Source organism: Panicum virgatum, chromosome 9N, assembly GCF_016808335.1.
Source record: "Panicum virgatum strain AP13 chromosome 9N, P.virgatum_v5, whole genome shotgun sequence".
Taxonomy (NCBI): Eukaryota; Viridiplantae; Streptophyta; class Magnoliopsida; order Poales; family Poaceae; genus Panicum; species Panicum virgatum.
Window position 1 is genome coordinate 72205861 of NC_053153.1, and position 23179 is coordinate 72229039.

Genomic DNA, 23179 nt, shown 5'->3' on the forward strand with positions numbered 1-23179 from the left:
CCAACTTTGTTCAGTTTTTCGAGATCTACAACTTTTGTTTCAGGAACTTTTTCATTTGAGCAATGGTTTGAAAGTTATTTAATTATTTCAAAAACTACCAATTAAAAGTCTTGTCATTTCATGTGACAACTTCCATTTTCTCTCTTAGGTCTCAACTAGATTTTTATTATTCTTGTTATTGCGGATATGCCTATTAAATTTCAGGGACATTGGTTGATCCAATTGAAAATTGTTTTAAATCCAGGACAAACATGATTTGAATTGGTTATCAATTCATGTGACAGTGTTTGAATTTTTTTTATTCAATTTATATAGAGAATTCCTAAAATGTAATTTGTATAGAGCGAGGAGGGGTCTGGAGAAATGTCAAGCTGCGTCGGATACTAAAAAGCTATAAATTCTACCTCATTAAACTACAAATAACCTTGTTTTTCAACTAAAATGCAATTTTAGCCTAGCAAATGATCTTAGATTTGAGTGTGTTCTAGTCCTATTTGCTCAGAAGAACACATAGTTTTTTATCTTATTTTTTTCGAATTTTTTATAAATATTTTTGAATTTTTAAATTTGAAAACAAAAAATACCGGAATTTCACTTCCCAGTAACTAATGAAAACGAAAGAAACACCGAAATTTCTGCGAAATTCGACCGAAAAGTTGAAGCATGGGGCACCGGGGCACGGGACAGGAGACGGCAGGGAGGCAGGCCCAACCTTTACGCCACCCCCATCTGTCCGTCTCACTTGGCGGGCGCCCCCACCCGTCAGCCGCGACGGTGCGGCGCCCGCGCGTCAGCATCGGCTGGGAGGGTAGAAGCGGAGTTCGTTTCCGAGATGAGATCCCGTGCTGACTCGGGCAACCCCGCACCTGGTTTTTTTTTTTTGAAGAAAACGCACCTGGGTTTCGGCTTGGCGCGTTCCCGGTTGGGCGCTCCGCGACGGCACGGCGCCCCCGCGGAAGGGCATCAAGGCGGGGAGCCCGCCCGGTCCGGTCTCGTCCGTTCCGGCCCAATAGGGGAGAGCGATCCGAGCGGGCGACTGCTTCTGTCACCGGCTCACCGCGCGGCAGCCGCCACGGCACAAACAGACGGCAGAGGTGTGTTTCCCGCGCCCGTGCTCATTTTTAATGGCAAAAAGCCGGTGCCGTGGCGGGGAACTTCGCGTCCGATCCGATTCGGCTCGAGAAAAAAGGCGGCTCCTTTTTTTTTTACCACGGATAAAAGGGCGGGAGCGGGGCAATCCGCGGCATGGCGGATTCGGCAGGTCGGTGTGAGGTGGCCAGGTGGGGCGGCGGCCGCTGGCTGCCGTGCCGCCTGCCGGTGTCGCGGGTGCCGGCGGATGGCCGATGTGATGGGTTGGCACTTGGCACGTTGCGGCGGGGACGGGAAAGCGCGCGGGCGGGGGTTGGTTGCTTGCGGAGCAATCTTGTTTAGTTTACCTTGTTTGTTGAAGGTGCACGGAACGGGGCGGGAACTTTTCTGTGTTCGGCAACAGGCGCGGAACGGGACGGGGTTCGATCCAAGTCAAACTTTTTTATGGCGTGGACATCAAAGTCAGTGATTAAGCGGCTGCCATTGCCATTTGCGCCGTGCACCAGGTGCGGGGGATTGACCAGGTGCCGTGGACGGGTTCAAAGGTTTTACTAACCCAGTAGTAACGTCACCGGCGTGTTACTGGTACGGATTGAATTAAAAATAAACTGTGCTTTTGCAGCCTTGCACACGGTCGATGGGAACGTTTTTCTCAAGAGAATTGCTGAAGCACGCGGATGGAACGCGACGTGGAGTCACATATTCAAACGACTTGTTTTCCACCTTTCCTTTTACATACAAAGTTTTAACCGCAATTTTTTACTATATGTGTGCAACACATTTTGGTTTTAAATAGCGGGCTATAGCTCCGCTATAGCTTTTTAAGAGAGTCTCCGCTACACTATTTGTATTTGTGCCGCTATGGACGCTAAATTGAGTCATAGCTGTGCTAAATGCCGTAGCTTTAGCGCCGCTATAGCCTTATCATTAGCTCAATGCTACTGTTTAGGTCTTTTGGGCAAATGAATATTTGATTGTATATTTTTATTGTATTGTCAACTTAAGTAATATTTTCGTAGCCCTACAAACATATTTATATTTATGAAATTCGCTAATTACTATGTTTTTGTGCATCTATTACTTGTATTTTTCATGAATTAGTAGTAAACCGCTATTTGCTATAGCCCGTTATAGCTTCCGCTATAGCCTCTTAGCATCGGAAAAAAATATGCCGCTATTTACCATAGCCCGCTATTTAAAATCATGGCATGATGACAGGCAGAGAAATAACCGCTGCTTTTGGCTGTAAAGAAGGTTTCACTCGGTCGTTGTTTATATTACTTCCTTTGCTGCACAAGCTCACACACACAAAAAATGAGCCTTTTGGGCTTTTGGGCGCGTTTGAAATGATGAAGCATTGAACCCCTCTGGTTTTAGAAGTGTAAGTACTGCAGACTGCAGGGAGAACGAGACCAGGTAGACCACGACCAAAAGTTTGGTAAGCCCGTGTTTAGTTACAAAATTCAAAATTCCAAAAAAAATTTCCGGCACCTGCATGGAGATTTAAATCTAGATGAAATAAAAAACGCATTGCGACTGCTGTCTGTAAATGGCGAGACGAATCTAATGAACCTAATTAGACTGTAATCAGGCGCTAAATTGCTACAGCAATGCTACAGTAACAGCCTCTAATGACAGATTAATTAGGCTCATTAGATTCGTCTCTCGATTTACAGACGAATTCTGTAATTATTTTTGTGATTAGTCTATATTTAGTACTTCAAATGTAGAAATATGCCTTTTCAAAAATTTTACGGAGCGCAACTAAACACCCCTAACTATGTCGCATGCAGCGCTAGTCTTTGTACCAACATTCATCGACCTGAAGGTTTGATCGATTTTTTCTGGTCTATAATGGGTCATGAGAACAGCACAGAAAGAGGAGAAGACGTTACCTCTCATGCTCTCAAAACAATGAAAAATCATGACCGTGTGCACAACTGCCGTCCTCGTTTGACACGGACACGCAGTTAAGCGAAGAGGGCTGGACTCTGTAGGGAGCAGCGATGTCGTTGCTGGGCGTCCGAATCGGGGAGCATGGGCTCTAGTACATTCCCTAGCCTTGGGCCAGCAAGGCCAGGAGGCAGCTGCAACGGATATGCTCTCTCTTCTCCTGGAAGATTCAGGTCCGGTCCATTTGTTTTTTCAGATGAGTGCGGCGGGTCCGTTCAATGCAGCACACCCTATCTGGGCCCAATAAGAGTCCAACTGTCCAAGATATTGTCCCCTTGGGCCTTTCCTTTTCTCTTCTCTCTTTTGACTCCCAGTATCAGCGAGCTCAAAGCATCAAACCGACAGCAATGGCCAGCACCACCGCCTCGCCGCCGCGGGCCGCCGGGGACCACCCCCGCGTTCTCCTCCGTGGCTTCCTCTCCCGCGAGACCTGCAAGGTGCTCTCGCCCTCCTCATCCAACCCCCTCTTCCTCTAAAGCTTCTCAGAACCCTAAACCTTAGCTGCTCGGCTCGGTCTCCGTCGTTTTGACTGACGCTGTGCGCGCGCGCGCGGCAGGAGCTGGAGTTCGTGCACCGGAGCCGGCGCCGCCGGGTACCGCCCGTCGGTGGTGTCGACGTCGCTGCCGCACCTGGCGGCCACCGGCTGCGGCCACCTCCTGCTCCCGTTCGTGCCCGTTCGCGAGCGCCTCCGCGACGCCGTGGAGTCCTTCTTCGACTGCCTCTTCGATGTCTTCGTCGAGTTCACCGGGCTCATCAGGTGCTCTGCTCTCGCTAACGTGCATGTCTCTTACTATCGACTTGGTTCAATCAGTTTAGCATCAGCATTTGAGTTAATAGGGATGCAAAATCTCGTGCGATGTAAATACGGGTGCTTATTTACAGCGAGCTTAGGTATGTTGGTCAAAACTGACGTTCTTGTTTACTGAAAATGTGTGGAGTGTGATCTATTCTGTGGAGGTACAGCAAAAGGCTGGTGTAGATTAAATTTCCAGCTGGTATCAAGTACTTACTATCATGAAGTGGAAATACTACTGTGGGCTTATAGTCTTATATGTTCTGAATTGAATACGGTATTGGGCAGTGCTGACAATGATTTGATGCCATGCTGATTCGTTTGAGCCTTATTGTGATAGATTTGTTCGAAGCATGATGGTTAATTTATAATGAGATTGCATAGTTTGCACGTACAGGGCATAAGATGTATGCTATTGTTTCACCATATTAAGGGTAAATGTGCATCCTTAAATGTTGGATTATCATATCTGAATGCCCTTTCAGTAGCTGGCACTATATGTTCCTGATATTGAAACCCTGTCTGTTTGCTATGCAGTTGGTGTAAGGGAGCTTCTATTGGATGGCATAGTGATGATAATAAGCCTTATCTTAGGCAAAGGGCATTCACAGTCAGGACCAATCTTTTTTCTCCTCGGATTTCCATCAGTTCAGCGTGAGCTTTTTCCTATATATGTTGAATCTGCTGTTCCTATTGATAATTATGGCACACTCTGTTGAAGCCATTAATCGTTGTGTTCGCTGGTGCTGATTTGTTATGAGAGAACAGTACTGCTGACTGGCTGGTAGCTGGTGGCTGGTTTTGTAATTAGACTTTATTTAATACTCTTAATTAATGGTCAAAGGACCAAAAAGTTTTCATGCAAATTTTTACCAAACACACTCTTTGATCCATGTGCAGAATACTTTTCTTATGAAGGACACGTATTTGTTTACTGGTAAATTGTTATTGGGTAATTATGTAAAGTTTGATGATAAGTTTTTTTTCCAGGATGTTATCATCTACACTGCTGATAACCGTAATGTCCATTGTGTAACCGAGGTACATTTCTGTTGTCTGCATTATTTAAATGTTTCCTTTCTTTTGTTTTTAGTGTATACATGGATGCATATCGACTCTTTCATGAGCTACTGGCAATTGTGAACTTACAGCATTTCATTATCTATAATTATTGAAGCTTTTTCCTTGTCTTTTTTTTTTGGGAAAACTCAATTCTTGGCAACCATGTTGTTATCAACTATTTTTTTCGCCCTTTTTGTAGTGTCTTGTATGCCCTTTCGTGTTTACCAACAAATTACAGCAAGTTTTGCCTTACAGATGACTGAAGGGGAAAGGCTCACCCTGACTCTTTGGTTCACTAGAGACCGTGCTTATAATGAGGATCCAAAACTCCTTACTTTTCTCTCTCAGACATCATTGAGCTGTGAACCAACTGAGCAAAAATCTTATATTCCTATGCCAGCCTCTGATAACATGTATTGGTTTTCCTATGATCAATGTGGCTTTGACATACGATGTGCTAGAGTGCATGTCCTTGGGTTTAGTTTTCACTCAAGCAGTGATGAATACAGTACATCGGTGTTGCCAGCTGAAGATGACCCAATAGAGTTGCTTGGGAAGCAATTGCGGCTCGGGAGGGGAGATGATGTCTTTGAGAAAATATTTTCTAACAGCCTGCATGCTCTTCAGGTATCGAGAGATTGACAACGAGGTCAGGTCCCCCACACGCCCGCAAACCTTTCCGCTCCGGGTATTCCTGCTTTCTGACGATGGCTTGTGGCGCTTGGAGGCGCGTCCAAATCGGGGAAAAAAAATTGAGTGGACCCCGGGTTATAGTTGTCCAACAGGCCGAGCCCGGCCCGACCCGGCCCGGCACGATTAGGCCCGGCACGATTAGCCCGTATAACTAATCGTGCCGGGCCGGGCCGGGCCGGCCCACGTGCCGAGCGCTGTGCACGAGCACGACACGGGGGCCTCTTTGGCGTGCCGGGCCGGCCCGATATGCCAGGCGAGCTTCGTGGGCCGTGCCAGCCCGAGCCCGGCTAGGCATCTGCACCAGACCGTCACTCCCTCAACTCAGAATGATTTCAAAATTTCAAATCTAAGATTCAAATTCACAAATAGATCACAAAACAGAAGCACATTTCATGATAACAAATTTATTAAATTGAGCTGTTTTGGGTGCTACCTCGTTAAAAACTTTTGTAGGTAAAACCCCACATCTCGTGAGGACAAAACCCTACAAAGAAAAAGAGTACAGCCAGCTCTAAGTGTTCAAATGTTCATCACAAGTTCAAGTCCACAGTCCACAGTACACACTACATAGTTATACAGATTCAACATCTAGATATAAGTTTTCAAATGATTCTTCAAGTTCTTCATCCTCTATGAGATGCTGAAGTCCTGCATCGGCTTGCTCCCAGTCCTTAATCAGAGCCAACATCTCCATGACCTCAGGGCCCAGACGCCGTCGTCGCTCATCGATAATCCTGCCAGTCATACTAAATGCAGATTTTGATGATATTGTTGAAACAGGAACAGTCATTACATCTCTAGCTAGAATTGAAAGAACAGGATATGATAGCTTATGCTCATGCCACCAGTTCAAGATATTGAAATCATCATCATACTGGTTAACAGTATCACTGTCCAGGTAGGCAGACAATTCAGAACCAGATGATAGAGAAGCATCAGAAGTTGCAGCTTGCAACAGAGCACTAGCAGAGGTTCTTCTATGCAAGGAGGAAGTAGAACCAGAACCAAGACTAGTAACAGAACCAAGAGTAATACTAGACAAACTAGAACCAGAAGAAGAAATTTCACAACCAAAGATTCTTCCCCAAGCAGTTTTTCTATTACCTGTAGGGCCTGATTGGGCTGCCCTTTGCAACCTTACACCACCAAACTTCTCACCATACTTAGCAAAAATAACAGACAACTCAGCCTTTACCTCAGTCAAGTAGCATGAGTAATCATTACCATTAAGCTGAGATAGAAGTCTAAGAACATTGGTGAAACCTTTCAGCTTAGCCCTAGGGTCTAGTATAAATGCAAAGGAGTAAAGCATGGGTATGTCACACCAGTATTGCAAGAACTTATCTTTCATAGGAACCACAACTGATCTTAAGTCTCTATCATTTTCATAATTATTTAGATGGCTAGCTATCTCAAGAACATGATGCAATATTAATGGAGATGTGGGGTAATAAACACCAGACATAACAACAGTGGAATCATAGAACTGTTCAAGGAATTCAAAAAAAAATCAGCAACATACCAGTGCTGGTCTGTCAGGAGTGGTTGACCATCAACTAAAGGATGCTGAGTAGTGATGAAAACAGAGAATGTGGCCTTATGGGGCAGGAGATGTTTTAACATAAAATAAGTAGAATTCCAACTCACATCCATATCCAAACCAAACTTGCAAGGTCTTTCACCAACAGCAATGCAATATGACTTGTATGCAGCAATGCGCTGGTTAGATGAGTTTAGAAATGATATAGCAGATCTAAATGCACCAAGCATTGGCTTAAACACTTCAAGACCAGCCTTAACAATAAGATTTATGATATGAAAAGCACATCTTTGATGCAGGAACAAGCTACCAACATAACCAGACAAAACATGATTAAGTTGATTAATAGCCCTAGTGTTAGCAGCAGCATTGTCCAGTGTAACAGCAAAGATTTTATCAGTTAACCCATAATCAACAATAACAGAAGTAATACGCTCAGCAATATTCTCGACATTGTGAGACACATCAATCAACCTGAGACCTAAGATCCTTTTCTCTAGTTGCCAATCAGCATTCACAAAATGAGCAACCACACTAAGGTAATCCTCCTTAGCATTGCCAGACCATATTTCAGAAGTAAGAGCAATAGAGGATACAGACTTCAAGCACTCAACAAGCTGAGCTCGACGTTTAGTGAAGTACTTGGCAAAATCTCTAGTGGTTGTTTGCCTAGATATCTTAGCAAATTTAGGATTATGAGCAGTAGTAATGTACTCTTCAAAAGCACCAGACTCACCAATGCAAATAGGCAAGTCAAGACGAGCAATTAACCTACACAACTCAGTACAAGCTACTTTTGGTTTGTACTCCCAAAGGTGCACAGAGCCATCAGGATTAAACTTAAGTTGAGATTGAGTCATGGCATTACGAGATTTCAAAACAGGGCATATAGGAATGTGCCGCTTCAAGTGACCAGTACCATGGATTGATTTACCAGTGAGGTTTTTCTTGCAATACTTGCATCTAGCACCAGTTCGACGTTCCTTACCATCAATTACCTCATAGATCTCATCAAAGTCTTTCCATACTTTGGAGGTGGACACCCTCCTCTTCCTGGTCGAGCCAGACTCAGTGCAGCGGCGGTGCTCGCACTGCCAGTGCCAGATCCAGCGGCGGTCCCCTGAGGAAGGCCTTCTGGATCCAAGTCAATGGCAGCATTGCTGCCAAACAGCACAGCGGCATCCGCAGACAGGTCATCCTCATCATCTCCGCGAAAGCCCATCGACCGCAACTCATTGTTGTAGGAGTCGGCGGCGGCCATCGCCGGTCTTCGGTCCCTCACGGCCTGCACAAGGAGGAACATCTGTGAGGGGGATTCGTGAGGAAGAAGGAGAAGAAAGGCGAGTTCTAACTTACCTTTGGCCGGAGCACCGAAGACCGAAGTTGCCGTCGACGCCCTCACCGGAGTTGCAGGCCACACAGACTCGCAAAGAGGGGAGAGGAGGATTCGTGAGGAAGAAGTCGAAGAAAGTAGAGGGGAGGAGGTAAGGGCCTGAGGGGAGCGGCGGATCTGGCCGAGTAGAGTCGGAGGAGGTCCACTGGAGCGGCGGATCTGGCCTAGGAGAGGCGGAGGAGGTCGGAGAGCGGCGGATCTACGCCGGAGAGGTGGGGTGCAGGTCGGGGTGGAGCGGATCTGGCGAGGAGCGGGGGAGGCGGAGAGGCGGAGGAGACGAGGCGGCGGCCAGGCGGGCGGGGAATGGAGGGGGCTAGGGTTACCGGCGATCCGCGCGACAGGAGGAGGTCGGAGAGCGGCGGATCTACGCCGGAGAGGTGTGGTGGAGGTCGGGGTGGAGCGGATCTGGCGAGGAGCGGGGGAGGCGGAGAGGCGGAGGAGACGAGGCGGCGGCCAGGCGGGCGGGAATGGAGGGGGCTAGGGTCACCGGCGATCCGCGCGACAGGAGGAGGTCGGAGAGCGGCGGATCTACGCCGGAGAGGTGGGGTGGAGGACGGGGACTCGGGGTGGAGCGGATCGGGCGAGGAGCGGGGGAGGCGGAGAGGCGTAGCACGGAGCCGCGGAGGAGACGAGGCGGAGCCGCAGAAGAGCCAAGTGGGCGGGGAATGGAGGGGGGGCTAGGGTTACCGGCGCCCGCCCCCTCCCCCTTATATGTGGCCGGCCGGCTCGGGCTGGCGGGCTACGTGGGCTTCGTGCTCACGGGCCAGCCCACGTGCCGAGTCGAGCCGGCCGCTAACCGTGCCGGGCCGGGCCGGCCGCTAACCGCGCCGGGCCGGGCCGGCCCACGTGCCTGCGGCGCGGCCTGGGCACGGCACGACGCCCGTGCCGGGCCGGGCCGTGTACCGGGCCCAATTCTCGTGCTTCGGGCCGGCCCATGGGCCTCGGGCCTGATGGAAAACTATACCCCTAGCCTCAAAATTGTTGTGCTTTCGTGTCATCCACACCGAGCGAGTGACAATGCTATTAGAAAAGAGAAACCGCGGCGGTAGGAGCAAATATTATGAAGAGGTGGGAAGCCGATGAAATTCTATGTGGCAGAGAGAGAAAGCAGAAAAGAGAGTGGAGCGAATGGCTCGTGAAACGACTGATCTGGCGGATGAAGAGGTGTTGCGGCGGTTGCTATTGGCTACACTCTCGATTGTGCATTAAACTCCTATAGAGCCCGCCACCGCTTGCAGCCAGCAGCCGGCGGAGCTAATGCGATCTGCGGGCTGTGCGCGCATTATTGGAGCGATCAAAGGAGTTGGTGAGCTACGCAGCGAACTGGAGTGATGGGCGGCGATAGCCGATGACTTGGATTGGATTCCTTCCGAGTTCTGACTCCCGGTCCCGGCGGGTGGCATTTTTCAATCCGCTTGTAGATGCTTGGCATTTTTGGCAGTGGCTGCTACTACAATCCAAGCTTTCCGCTCGAAAGCCCAATCGTTCGGGCTCTTCGATTTGATTTGCTGCCGCGTTTTGCTCCATTGAAAAATCTGGACAAACCATGTGCTGAATGCTGATTGTAGTGGGCAGGATAGGGCAGGGTGCATCTCCAGCCGGTCGATGCCCAGCGATGGGACCCTGGCGGCGCTCCATCGGGCGACGAGATGACGACGAGACGAGACGGGGCCTCGTGGTTGGATCCCGGCGGCGTTTTCTATTCCTGGCCGAATCAGAGCTCACAGCTCGGACAGGCCAGAACTGGCGACGGCTTCTCATATCGCCTCGATTCGGCCTCGTCAGCATGTGCACATTATCTCGTTTTTTAGTCTTTTGGGCCGAGATGTGCATGCAAGTTGGTGCTAAAATTATCTTTCCCCTAGACAAAAAGAGACAGACAGAAAGTAGTTTCGCCGTCGACGAACAATCTGCAGTTTTGGATAGTGTCAGCGTCGTATTTGACGTGAAATTTCTCTTCCTTTTGGAGGAAGAAACTTTTTTTTTTGCTTGCGATGCTAACCGTGATTTATTACTAATTGGAGGCTCCTTTGAAGCCTTTACATAAAGCCACCTAGGATCAGTGGCGGGCCCAGCAACTGAACAATGGGTATTCAAAATTGGCAATATCTACCATTATACATCTATTTTTAACATTTATAGCTAATTATAACTTTTGAATACCAGTGATTAGCAAAAACAATGGGTATTCAATGCATACCCATGAATACCCTTTGGGCCCGCCCCTGCCTAGGATCCTAGGTGGACACTTTGAAAAAATTGAGAAATCCTATAAATTCTCACAGAAATCAAAAACATCCAGCCATCAATTCAACAACTCTAATTATTATAATCATCGGATCTGTTATATTTTCTAATAAATTACCCACCTCTGTCATTATGAAAATAGATTAAAGTAACCCCTAAACATGTATCTAAATTACCCACATATGCCATTATAAAAATAATACAAATACCCCTCTAAATTTGCATATAAATTATTCAATTACGTCATTATTATTACAAGTTAAATTACTCATAAATCTGAATCTAAATTATATAATTACAATAATATATTAAAGTGCACCAATATAAAATTCTAAAATTACTATTTCAATCATTATTAATATATTATTTATATTATTATTTATATAAAAATACTACCCACTATATATGTCACTATATATTCATGTATGATGGAAAAGATAAAAACATCAATTCACAAACAAATAGTTCCACTAAACATATATTGAATACGTATGGAGGTGCACAAAATAAAATCTATCGTAACTAAATAATGAAAATATATATTTTAGAGTATGTGTTAGAATATTTAATAGATGAAAGTGCGTGAGATGGATAATTATAATTATCAATCTTATTTTTATATTAATTCTACGGGATAGACTAGTAAAGCAAATAGCTTTGCCAACTCATGAGGAGCAAGAAAGTCTTGCAAGGCCAGCACAAGCTTACACGGGTGTTGGAGTTGGACAGTACAGAGGGGTAACATCGACAACACCTACTACCATCACATCGAGCTAGAATGACTGAAACCGGACGCCTTTCCCTCCTGCTCACCTTGACTAGCTTAATCCTCCGATTGATCTGGTCTGCAACAGTTTCATTCTTCGTCATCTAGATAGGTGGAGGGCTGGGAGCTGCCCGTTTTGCTCGAGCTCCACTGGTACAGGCTGTTCCCGGAGACATCGTAAAAGGTGAACTGAGCCTGCTCTTGGTTCAGCTGGAGCGACATGAACCCTTGCCCGTCGTAGAAGAACCGGAGCTTGTCCTTGTTTGGCTGGAAGACTCCTCTCCATGCTTTCGAACCGCCGCCGCTCGTGAAGTACTGGATCGGACTGCAACGGCAGGAGCAAGGTTCGCACGGGTTAAACTCTGATCATATTGCCGTTCAGATCCCTGAAAAATACTTATGGGGAACTTCAGCTCAAATGAAGTTGAACCTGTCTCTGCTGCTAATGTGCTCGAGACAGTGATCATGCCCATTGATGTAGAAGTCGACGCCGTTTTCCTGAATGAATGGAAGTTTCCGTCAAAAGATTGCTTCCATGAACCTTTTGAGGCTAGCTGGGGCTACTTCTGAATTACCTTGAGGACAGGAAGCAGCAGTTTTAGAAGCTCCTTGGTGTCCCCATGGTCACTGACACTCCTCATGGTGTGATGCCCAACAACAATCTTCCACATCGCAGTTGATTTCTCCATAGCCTCATCCAAGTCCTGCATTGCAGAATAAAAAAGATCAAAACAATTTTGCTTGCAAAATTTATCCTATCAAGCGTTGATGACGATTTCGTTCCGAATTCGCACACCTTCAGCAAGTTGGCTATGTATTTTCCTCGAGGTACCACTCCTCTCCAGTCATACTGATGTTTGCCAGGGTGAGTCCAGTACTTCTTTTGGAATGGAGTGGTGTCGACGAAGAAGAAATCCACAATTTCTGACAGAGATCAGGAACGACGCCAAACATTCAGTCTCGTTTACCTTTCTAAAGTTTTGGCCAAATTTGTGACCCTATAGGTTCAAACGAACTACTTTTTTTTTAGGGAAAATTTGATTCATGCCACCACAACTCCGCGAAATTGGGTTTCATGTTCAAAATCATGCCACTCAATGGCATGGATTTCAACATGAAATCCAATTTCAAGAAGTTGTAGTGGCATGGATCCAACTGACCCTTTTTTTTTCGTACCTGCGTTAACAATGAAGGATCTCATGCAAATGAATCTGCTATCGATCTTTCGTAAGACAGGGCTAAGCTGTGCTAGCGCGTTGCCCCTGTAATCGTGATTCCCCAGAACTGAAAAAATGTGAGGCAGTCTCAGTTGACATAAATTTCATCACCATTGATGCCAAAATGGTAGTAACAAACGCAAATAGTGGAGGAACAAGGAAGATTACTGACCTAGGTACCATGGCTTCTGTAAGCTTTGTGCTGTGTAGATGTCAGTGAATGATTCTTCAAATGCTTGGTCATGTACGCCCTTCAGGCCGTTCTCGTAGAAGTTGTCCCCGGTGGATATAACAAAGTCGATACCGAGCTTTTCCCCAACCCTTCCCATCTGCATGAAAAGATTTATTAGTATTTTCTCCACTCTCAGAGCCAAAACTTTGGCGAGCGTTATCCTGCAGCTAGCGAGCGGCTACCCGGCTGCCGTGAGTTTGGCGTTTCGGCGAGTGCTTATTGGATGGATAAGCATCTGGTGGGCAACCGGGCATATGCCCACGTGGGCACAAAATCCACTCTCATATTTGTAGTCTAATGTTCAAAGTTGTTTTTGTAACTTTTCAAAAAAAAAGTTATTTGTTAAATTACGCAAATCATTCTGTTCAGCTGTTTGTCAGTCAGTCAGCTAGCAGTGATTTTCCCTCACACCAAATCAACATTAATCACCAGCCATCTAACAGTATTTTTCTCTAACAACTAATCAACACCAGCCATAGCTAGCCGAACCGAGCGAATATATGAAATTTCAGCTTTCCCGTTGATTGCATGGACTATTATTGTTTACGATCAGCAAAGTACTAATGATGAACATCTACTGGGGATGTTAGTTGATGCCAACGATGACAAGAAAATGGTTCTACTGGGGATCACTAGGTCAGTTCTTAGGCAAATGTTGGTTGAATGTGGGCGCTAACTAACATTTTTTTTTGGATTTATTCCTGGTCTGATGATCCATCATCCGTTACGACGCACGCAGAAGACCAAGAGCAGTCTCGGGATGCGCAGCTGTAAACATCGACGACTTTTCCAAATCTTACAAGTATATATACTTATACGATTAAACAAAGCAGAATCCGAATCTGGCGATCGGAACTACGAGACGCGAAGCGGATCCTCCGTTCGCAAGTCCAAGCAACCATCATCCACGCGCCCAACAGCAAACTAAAGTTCTACACTACTTCACCTCAAAAAAAAGCTCTATACTGGAGTACTTTGATGAGCAGCAACGACCTTGAAGGTTTTAACACTAACTTTCTTAGGATGAGTTTTAACACTAACTTTCGGCAGCTGGTATGAACAATCTTTTTTCTTTCTTTCATTGGATGAACCAAAAATAACTGGTATCTACACCCAACAATGGGATCAAGCTATGAACGAATAAGCAGATGAAAATGCCTCTTACCTGCTCGGCGACCCGTGACTGGTTGTGCGTGCCCCCGCGCCCCCAGTCCCCGACGACGAGCAGGCTGAGCGTGCCGTCGTTCCTGGCGGGGTGCTCCACCCGGGGCAGCGCGGCCGCCGCCATGCCGCAGCAGAGCGCGGCCGCCGCCAGGAGCGCCAGCGTCGTCGCGGCCATGTCAGCGCGGCCGTTCGCCATGTACCCCGGGGCTCGACACAGCTCGAAGCACGACGACCCTGGAACCTGAGACGAGAGGGGGCGCCCGGCGCGCCGGCTGATGATATATAGCGCCAGGCCGCCGGCGCACACACATACACACAGAGGCAGCAGGCAGACGGCGGCTAGCTGGTCACATGTACGCGCGCGGATTGGAGGAGGGGGCTCTGCGTCCAGCGGGCCCCGCGCGCGGCGCCGTTGACGTGTTTAGTTTGGGACTCGATCGAATTGGCGTTGCATTATCGGCGCCGTTGGCGTGCTAGCGTTGCCTTGCATCATCGGCGCCGTGGAGAGAGGGTGTGGTGCACTCGGCTGGATGAAACTTTGTTACTTTTTTTTTAAAAAAAAAGAATCTTTGATGTGGCAACGAACATGCATGGCTCGCACTCGGCTGGATCAAACTTTGAGATGAGATTTGACTTTTGAGACTTGAGAGAGAGAGAGAGAGAGAGAGAGTGTGCGCGGGGCTAGCTACAGTCGTCCAAGCATCGGGGCGGCAGGGCTCGCTCGATCGGATCCGGAGCACCAACCAACCGTTGATCTCGGGGGCGGATCGCCATGTGCCAACTGCGCCCAACCATGCGAGAGCGTGATCGTAATCGTAGGGTTTGGGCGTATCCCGATCCGCAACCCCTGCCGGCCCGATCGCGCGCACAACGGCATATTCTCCGGACAGGTAAGTCAGGCATCGGCGGCGGCGAAGGAGGTGGGTAGAGGAACCGTGAACGCGCGTGCACGTAGCTCACGGTGTCGCCGAGAAAATCAATCGAGCTCCAGCCGGTGCTGGAGGGAAACACCGTGCCGTGTCCGTGTGCGTGCGTGCGGGTGCGGCGTCAGTGGTGCACCCTGGGAGTCAGGGTCGCGCTCCCTGTTTTTGGACGTAGCTGCCCTGAGTCACGCTCCTTTTCTTGCGTTCTTTTGCAGGCAACGTTGTGCCGTGCCAGGTTTCGTGCTTGTCGCGTACACCCTCCGTCCGCATTTCTTTGACTTCTAGATATTATGTTTGATCATTCGTCTTATTTGATTTTTTTTATAAATTATAAAATGAATAATTTATTATTAAAATATCTTTAATGATATAATAAGTCATAACAAAATAAATAATATTTATTTAAAATTTTTGAATAAAATTAATGATCAAATACGATGTCTCAAATCAAAGAAATGCATTTATTATAGGACGGAGGGAGTACTCGTAGGCAGGAATGAATGATGATGCGGACATGCGCTTCAGTGCGAATATTCGAGGTACATTTCCCGAGGGGGTCGCCTGATGCGTCGGATATTCCTTGGTGCCGTGCGGAGCGCGCGGCTCCTAGGTGCCGGACGGACTGTGCCGTGCGTGCTCTTCTTCCTCCAGGGGATAACTTGTTCAGCTGCAACTTTCAGCGCTACGGGGACGCGACTCCACAGCACAAGTTAAAATCATTGAGGCTACATGGTAACACGCTCGAATGTGAAAAAAAAGAACATTAAACGTTTTGAATGCCAGTGGGCCTCAAACGGGCCGTGACTTACGGCCCGTAAGCGCGCAAGGGCATGCTGGGCTCTACGAACTCGGCCTGCCCAACGAAGCCGGCAGCGGCGGGAAAGAAGAAGACGCATGCGCACATGCGACAACCGGCCCAAGTCCAGCGCGGCAGCAGAGCGAGCGAGCGAGAGGGCGGCGGCGGAGGCGCGCGGCCGTGGGACGGTGATGAGAAACCGCGTAGAGCGGGGAGGGGTAGCGCTCCGGCTCCCGGCTTCTCCCCGTGGCGCCGCACGCTCCATGGGCGCCGCCGGGCGCCGGTGCCACACGGCCCGAACCTCGCGCCCCGCCATGCGACTCCGCTGATCATCCCGCCGTCCTCCCACGACGGAATCAAGGTCTGATCGCGTGCTCTGATGCCGAGACCGAACCATCTCTCCCCCGTCCGGTGAAAATTTGCCATTGCTACTATCAAATCCAATGCATTTTTCCTTTCTCGGGCTTTCCCCAGATTTTCATCTCGTACTATCCCTATGATACATCGAACTCTGCATAGCTCCCCCCGTGTTTGCGTTTGAAGAACAATTAGGAGTTGGGACTATATGCTCCCAATGTCTCTGTCGTCGGTAACTTGGTACGCAATCTTCATTGGCACCACGAGACATCAGACTGATTACTGGTCAGACTGCCAATCTCATTGGCTGACACGATCCGTCAGTTGTGTTAGTCTATCTAATCTATGCACATCACAGCCAATCCGACAGGACCAGGGGAAAATGATTAAGAGATATACGTCGTTAGCATATCCATAAAACCGACAAGGTTTCGGGCTTAAATTAACCCGCATGATTAGGTTGGGGGAACTCACTAACTCTGCTCTGTTCCTCCTGCCAGCCCACCAACAAATGACCCCACCGGTGCGAAAACATAACCCCTCACATGAAGTTAGCTTAAGCGTGTAGTTTATGATGTAATCTTCCTAGCATTTTATACTCCACATCGCTGTTCCTGTCGCATGGTCCATGGTCGGCAAAATGCCAAGTCCGTTAATGGCGAAACCTTTGGCAGGTGCAACCAAACAAGCACAATGATCCATCTGATGCCCAACCAAGCCGGCAATAATTCCGGTTGTTAACTAACTTGAACTTGGTTGGTCTTCGCCACCCTATGGGAGATGACCGGCGGCACCGATCCACGAAAGGGGAAGCTGCCGATTTGGTAAAGTGGTGTGGTCACTTACAATGTTAGATCATGTGGGGGCTAACAGGGGTAAAATTTAGCGTTGATCGCAAAAGGAAGTATAAATTTAGTATCTGTAGGCTTTGTATCTAACTTCTGTCAGGCAGACACGACACAAGCAAGTGGCTCCGGCCAAAACTGTTGCCCAAGATGCTAAGCTAGTGATGCAACTTGACTAGTGACATTGACCGCTTGAGCTGCAACACCTCATCCCAGGCCCACAGTGAGGCGTAGGGAAGCTGGGATGTCCACAAGAAGATACAGAAAAAGTCATGATAGATCTGTATGACATAATCAGGCATGTTGAGCAAGTAGAAGGTTCAAGAAACACAGGCCATCAGAAACTGTGAGCTAAGCCATAGCCTATGTGGCTTTGTGCTCTCCAGATTCCAGAACATACTGAGAGGGTCTAAATGGTGCCCACTGCAAGAACAATTATGCGCATATGTGACCATCAGATTGAAAATAGTATACCTTGAAATCATCCAAGATGTGAAAAATTGAAACATGGCCAAGAAAAAATAGCTGATCAGCCAAGGTACTTGAACATTATGTTATACCGGCTAGACTATGACCAATTTTCAAGATTAGAAATACTGCTGTGGTAACAACTAACAAGTCATGCCAGCGAGTGTGATCGAATTTGTTTTCTTGGAACAGCCGACCTTGTTGACTTGTTGTTGGGGCATGATTTAGAGTGCATTTTGACCCAGTAGCAATTTGAGCTTCATCAAGAATTGATTCTCGAATTAATGTGAACCCTAGGTCAATAGCTTTGGCCTAGTTTGTGCCGTGCTGGCTAAAATTTGGATAAGTTAGGGGACAAGGCGGTTAGTTAATCCATAGTATTCTTGGGCATTAGTATACGTCCAAGTAGAAGTTGTTGGTACTTAATCTGCGATAATTTTCTCTCTGGGAAGATCAAAACAGATATGGTAAGCATCATCACTGGCAACTTGCTGGGTTCTAAATCGGTGTTGCTTACTCTCTCTTCTGACTAAATACATATTCCAAACCTGGTTAGTTAAGATAACAGGCAGTGGGTTCTTTTATTGACCGCTGAAGTGCACAGTATAATAGTTTTGTGTCTCTTGATATCGCACATGACAAGTTTATTTGCAACTTGCAGTGAGAATATTTGGTAATAAAGAGGACATCTGGCTTGCACAACTCCATGAGTCACTATCATAAATATCTTCGAGCTTCTCCGACATGGATTTTTGGCTTTCTCTGATCCGATCAAAATGGATTAGTGAAAGCGTAGTCTTTGAGACAGTTTTTATGTGATTTGATTGGATCAGGAAGTTTAATACAGTACATCAGTGTGACCACATTGTGAATGAATTCTCGTTCTCTTGAAAGAAACAAATGTAGCAGCATTTTTTTAATAGAGGTGCATCAGCATTCCGGTAACAGCTTAAGGAAATTTTCTTTCAGAAAACTAAAAGAAATAGCCCCGTTTCTATGAGTCCAGTTACTGTTTGTGACGGAAGCAATATGTTTTCCAAATCTTGAGTTGTCTCTGTCTTTGCTGATCAATGTACTACGCAAACACAATTGTTGCCTGACTCGACTTTCATGTGCTATTTCTTGCATGCAGGTGGGTCAAATTATCAATAATTTACAGGAATTTTGAGACAAGGCAGGGGCATCTTGCAAGCCTTACATGAATGTTTTCTTGTAAGTATTAGAGTATATTTGATAGTTGTAGATATATGTATCGTAGACTGCAATATGTATCCCGGGGAGTCTTGCCCCCCAAGTCATGTACTCTTATATATACCGGCCGAAGCCTCAATGCAATACAACCATCCATCCATTATACTAATTCTATTCCCTTCTACATGGTATCACGAGATTAGGGTTTGAGATCCTAGGCTGTCTTCCGCTGCCCTAACCCTAGCGGCCGGCGCCCCTACTGCCTCCAGCGCGCCGCCGGCCGTCCCCCACGGCTCCCATTCAGGGCGCCCCCTCGACGGCCTCCTAGCGCGCCCCCGGGGAGGTCCCCCATGACCTCCGCCAGGGGCAGCGCCCTCCATCGCGGCGGATCGAGTTAATCCGTTGTCGTCCTCCCGTCTAGCAGCAGCAGATCGTGACGTACCTCGCCACCGCCGCCATGAAAGCTGTCGTCGACGACCACGATCTGCGCTGCCGTGGTGGCAGCCGCAGTCTCCTCCGGCGTCTGTGCCCTACCCCGTGCTGCCGTGGTGGCAGCAGGGGCCCCGACACAGCGCGTCGACCTTGTCGCCGGCGGCATGCATGACGGCGCCGCCCCTTCACCGCGTGGGCTCCAGCCACCTCTCCCCGCGCGGGCTCCAGCCGCCGCAAGGGAGGGAGCCGCCCGGCTTCAACCGCCCCTCCGCGGCCCCTCCCGGCGGGGAGCCGCTCGGCGCAGGACCTCCAGCGCCGCCGCAGGGAGCCGGCCGCCCGCCTCCCTCATCGCTGTCCGCCGTCCCTCTCTCTCACTCTGTTTCTTCCGCTTCAGATGCGGTCATTGACCGTGACGGGAGAGAAAGAAAAAGAGGAGATTGAGAGGATTGCGTGACGCACACCCAGAGGTGCTACACGAGCTGCTGCTAGTTTATTTTTGGTTAGTTTCTCTGATTTTTACTCGATCACTGATCGAGATTGAGTCGCCCACCGTCCGTCGACCTCGCGCCTCTACTTCGACGTCGGCGTCGACTTCACCGGCCTCTTCTTCGTCTTGGACATGCGACATGGTGACATGGACGGTGCCTAGGGGACGCCCATCTGCACTGCCCTCCTCGCCGCTTCGTTCGCACGTCGACCTTCGCCGGCTCGTTGTCGCCTTCACCGATCGGGGACGCCTTCACCGACTTTGCCCACCGTCATCTCGCCTCACGCTACTCGGTCTGATCAGCCGATGTGCGTGATCCACCCGGCTCCCGTGATGTCCGTCCTCGTACTGCGCGCCTCTTCCCCGAGTATGGAGGGCTGCCGCTGCTTCGCCTCTTCGGGCAGCCGCGGCGCCACCCGTGGTCTCCTTCGCCGTTGCATCCTCACCGCCGCCAACTACGTCCACGACCTCATCGTCGACTTATCGCTGCGCGTCCTGCGCATGGTCTTCGTCAAGCGGTACGGGTTCTTCGCCATTTCCTTCGAGCACCGCCACCGCGCAATCCGGATCATTCGGCCTTGTGCTGGAAAATCTGGGTTCCCTTCCTTACTTCGTCTAGCACAACCACGTTGCCAGCATCGCCATCTCGTCCCCGACTACTTCGTCTACTCCAGCAACAGCAGGCGTTGGCACCTTCTACCTCGCCTTCTTCTGCGCCTACGACCGCCATGGAGGCCTTCTCTGCTGGTCCCCGTCGGCGACGGCGTCTGGTTGTGCACCCTCCCTTGCACGTTCGGTATTGGTAACACCGGTGCGCACCCATCGTCCCCGATGCGTTCCCGAGCCTGGCAAACTCGGGCATGTGTCGCCTGATGGTCTAACTGCATCGACTTCGGCATCGCTCCCTCTACGACTGCCTCGACGCGTCACCATCTTCGTCTCCGGCGTCTTCTCCATTACGCCACCACCATGGCGCCTCCTCGTGCGCCCGCGGCTTCATGTGCGGCTACCTTGTCTTCGGCAACTTCGACAGCTCTACGTCGACCACGGCTACTCTACGCACGACATCTTCGACCATGGCTCCTTCAGCTCGGCTATCTCGACATCGGCACAAAGGGCTACCATCCGCATGAGTTACTCGCCGGTTTTCTCTCCAGTCGCAGCATCCGCACCACACCGACCTTATGACTGCGGGGGGATGTTAGTCCGTTGGCTACTACTTTCGGCTTCTTCTCCAGTCTCACCGTTTGCGGTGCTCCCGCCGTGACTGCGGGGGAGTATTAGAGTATATTTGGTAGTTGTAGATATATGTATCGTAGACTGCCATATGTATCCCGGGGAGTCTTGCCCCTCAAGTCATGTACTCTTATATATACCGGCCGAAGCCTCAATACAATACAACCATCCATCCATTACACCAATTCTATTCTCTTCTACAGTAAGGTTTCTATACCTTATGATGATATGGCGCCTGGCACAATGTGGAGCAACCTAATTCTAACCTTTGCACACCTAACCATGCAAATATGTAAAATATTGAAAGGTTTTGTGACAGTTTCACTGTAAAACCATGGTCCTCCTGTCGGGGAAAAAAATCTGAATGGTCAGGTACCTATCCTAGTAACTAAAATACTCAAGAGTCATGAAGCTAACAAGTTTCTAACTTACCCACCTATGTTTCAGCTTTCAGAGATAGTATGTCCCTAGTAGTTTTTTTCTCTCTCTTGAAATGGCTCTCTGTTTAATGGTTAGAGGTGCTTCTATAAGTAATTACCAGAAATGCACAACCTTATCCTCCTAATTCTTGATTCGGTTAAATGGGCTTTCTGATTCATTTGTGCGTAAGAGATACACTTACCTGCTTAAACTGCAACATGACTTAATCATCTACTACCAAATCAAGAATTTTATTGGCAATACAAGAATATATTAATTGTTTATATGACAACAACACTTTATGCTACATAATACTGAACTGTATTTCTTTTGATTAATTATTTGTTTAAAGTTGCAAAAGGGCTATCACAAAAGACACACGGTAGTATCTTGCAGTTTTGGGTACAATGATAATTCAGAAACTGACATAGGCATGAAGCAATTGCAGAAAAGGAAGATTGATGTACTAGGCACTTTACTCTAGAAAAATGGAATAAGCTTTCGCCGAATATATAAAAAAGGTACCAATGAGGAATCGCCGTACCTATGGGGATCATTATGGCCACTAATGACTCAGCTTTTATGTATTAGTTTACAAAGTTAGTTATATAATCCTTCGTGATCATTGTATAGCTTTGGCTGCATGTCAAGAGTACATTCTCCTTTTCCCACCTGCGCTTGCACTTTTTTCTGTTTCAGACAATGATTGGCCTGCTGAACGACACTCAACAGGACCAATGGAACTGATGGACAAGAAGGGCTAAATGAAGATAGCTCATGATCGGATGGACGATGCATCGTGTCTGAACTGTGGCTGCTCGTTACTCTTATGGAGACTCAACCACCACCCTTCAATTTGTTTCTGCAGTATGTCAGGTCAGAATCATCTGGACCTTTTCTTTTTTTTAAAAAAAAAGTGAAGTCTGAACTTCCATTGGTAGGACATCAGCCTTTCCCATTTTTTTCCTGGGCTGATGTGCTATTATGCAACACATTAGCATTGGAGAATCCAAATTGACGAACATTCCGCAAGCTTTAGATGAGTGAGGAAGGATGGAAGGTATATTCCCTGTTCTGGTTACTACTGGGAATGAGCGATGAGTTCGTTACGCAAGGAGTATATTTTGATCCACAATTCCACATGAAGGTTCCTTACAATCTATTGAGAAGTTCTTTTTTTCTCATGCCTGGACCTTCTCTATATGTTTAAATAAGTTGCAGCCTTAAGCCTTTTTGATTGTCATTGTCGAGGAAATACTTTGTCTAATTTCACTTTGCTTTCTTTGTTCCCAAATGTGACAGGAACTTGCTATGGCAACAATTGAATCTAAATGGATGATTTTTTTTTTCAAACAAAAGGGACAGCAATTCTATAGTGAGCTACAGTTCTATAATGTATATCCTTGGTGCTATACGATTGTCTTTGAAGAGGCGCATGGATTTTTGAATAAAACCTTGACTATAACCGGTTCAAGTTCTTTTTTTTCCTGTGCCATTGTGCAGTGTTAGTGCGCGCAGGATAGCAATGCAGGAGCTTCGACCAAGACATAATAAACAATATATTGGAGGACGAGACAAAAGCATAAGCAAATTCGAAACACGACAAGCGAGGTAGGCTGTGCATGGGTATTTTTGAAAGGGAGAACAACGCTAAAAAAAGGGTCTTATTAGCAAGCATCATTAGGCATTTTGGCAATATGCACGCAAAATCCTGCAGGAGTTAGCTGGAATGCAACATCAGAACAGTATCTCAGAATCATATCTATATCGATATTTTGCAGGCCCTGTACATTGAATCAGTATTGCATTCTATCTGCAAATACATTTTGTTTTGACCTGCAAAGTCTAGTTCATCATCTGGGAATCGTATATCCT

At 47.7% G+C, this 23179-nt stretch overlaps 1 protein-coding gene, 1 long non-coding RNA gene and 1 pseudogene across 5 annotated transcripts; 2 read left to right on the forward strand and 1 right to left on the reverse strand.

The window, feature by feature from the left end:
- The first annotated feature begins 3342 nt into the window (after window positions 1–3342).
- On the forward strand, window positions 3343–5025 carry LOC120690495 (annotated as a pseudogene).
- A 6333-nt stretch (window positions 5026–11358) lies between these two features.
- Window positions 11359–14434, reverse strand: LOC120690496 (purple acid phosphatase 3-like). Of its 2 annotated transcripts, none has more exons than XM_039973161.1 (7): window positions 14151–14434; window positions 12926–13082; window positions 12713–12820; window positions 12333–12460; window positions 12112–12240; window positions 11967–12034; window positions 11359–11861 (listed from the first exon to the last, which is right to left on the reverse strand). In XM_039973161.1, the coding sequence occupies exons 1-7, from the start codon at window positions 14343–14345 to the stop codon at window positions 11627–11629; spliced, it is 1020 nt and encodes a 339-aa protein (XP_039829095.1). In that variant the 5' UTR covers window positions 14346–14434; the 3' UTR covers window positions 11359–11626. The 2 variants fall into 2 exon arrangements, with proteins under 2 accessions (XP_039829095.1, XP_039829096.1); XM_039973162.1 differs by lacking the exon at window positions 14151–14434 and adding an exon at window positions 13168–13236.
- A 1510-nt stretch (window positions 14435–15944) lies between these two features.
- Window positions 15945–23156, forward strand: LOC120690497. 3 transcript variants are annotated; one of them, XR_005681793.1, is made up of 5 exons: window positions 15951–16229; window positions 17056–17057; window positions 18200–18750; window positions 22004–22699; window positions 22808–23156. It is a non-coding gene; the product is annotated as an uncharacterized LOC120690497 (long non-coding RNA). The 3 variants fall into 3 exon arrangements; XR_005681791.1 differs by having other exon boundaries at window positions 15945–16229; window positions 22004–23156; XR_005681792.1 differs by lacking the exon at window positions 17056–17057 and having other exon boundaries at window positions 15956–16229; window positions 18671–18750; window positions 22004–23154.
- Window positions 23157–23179: the final 23 nt, after the last annotated feature.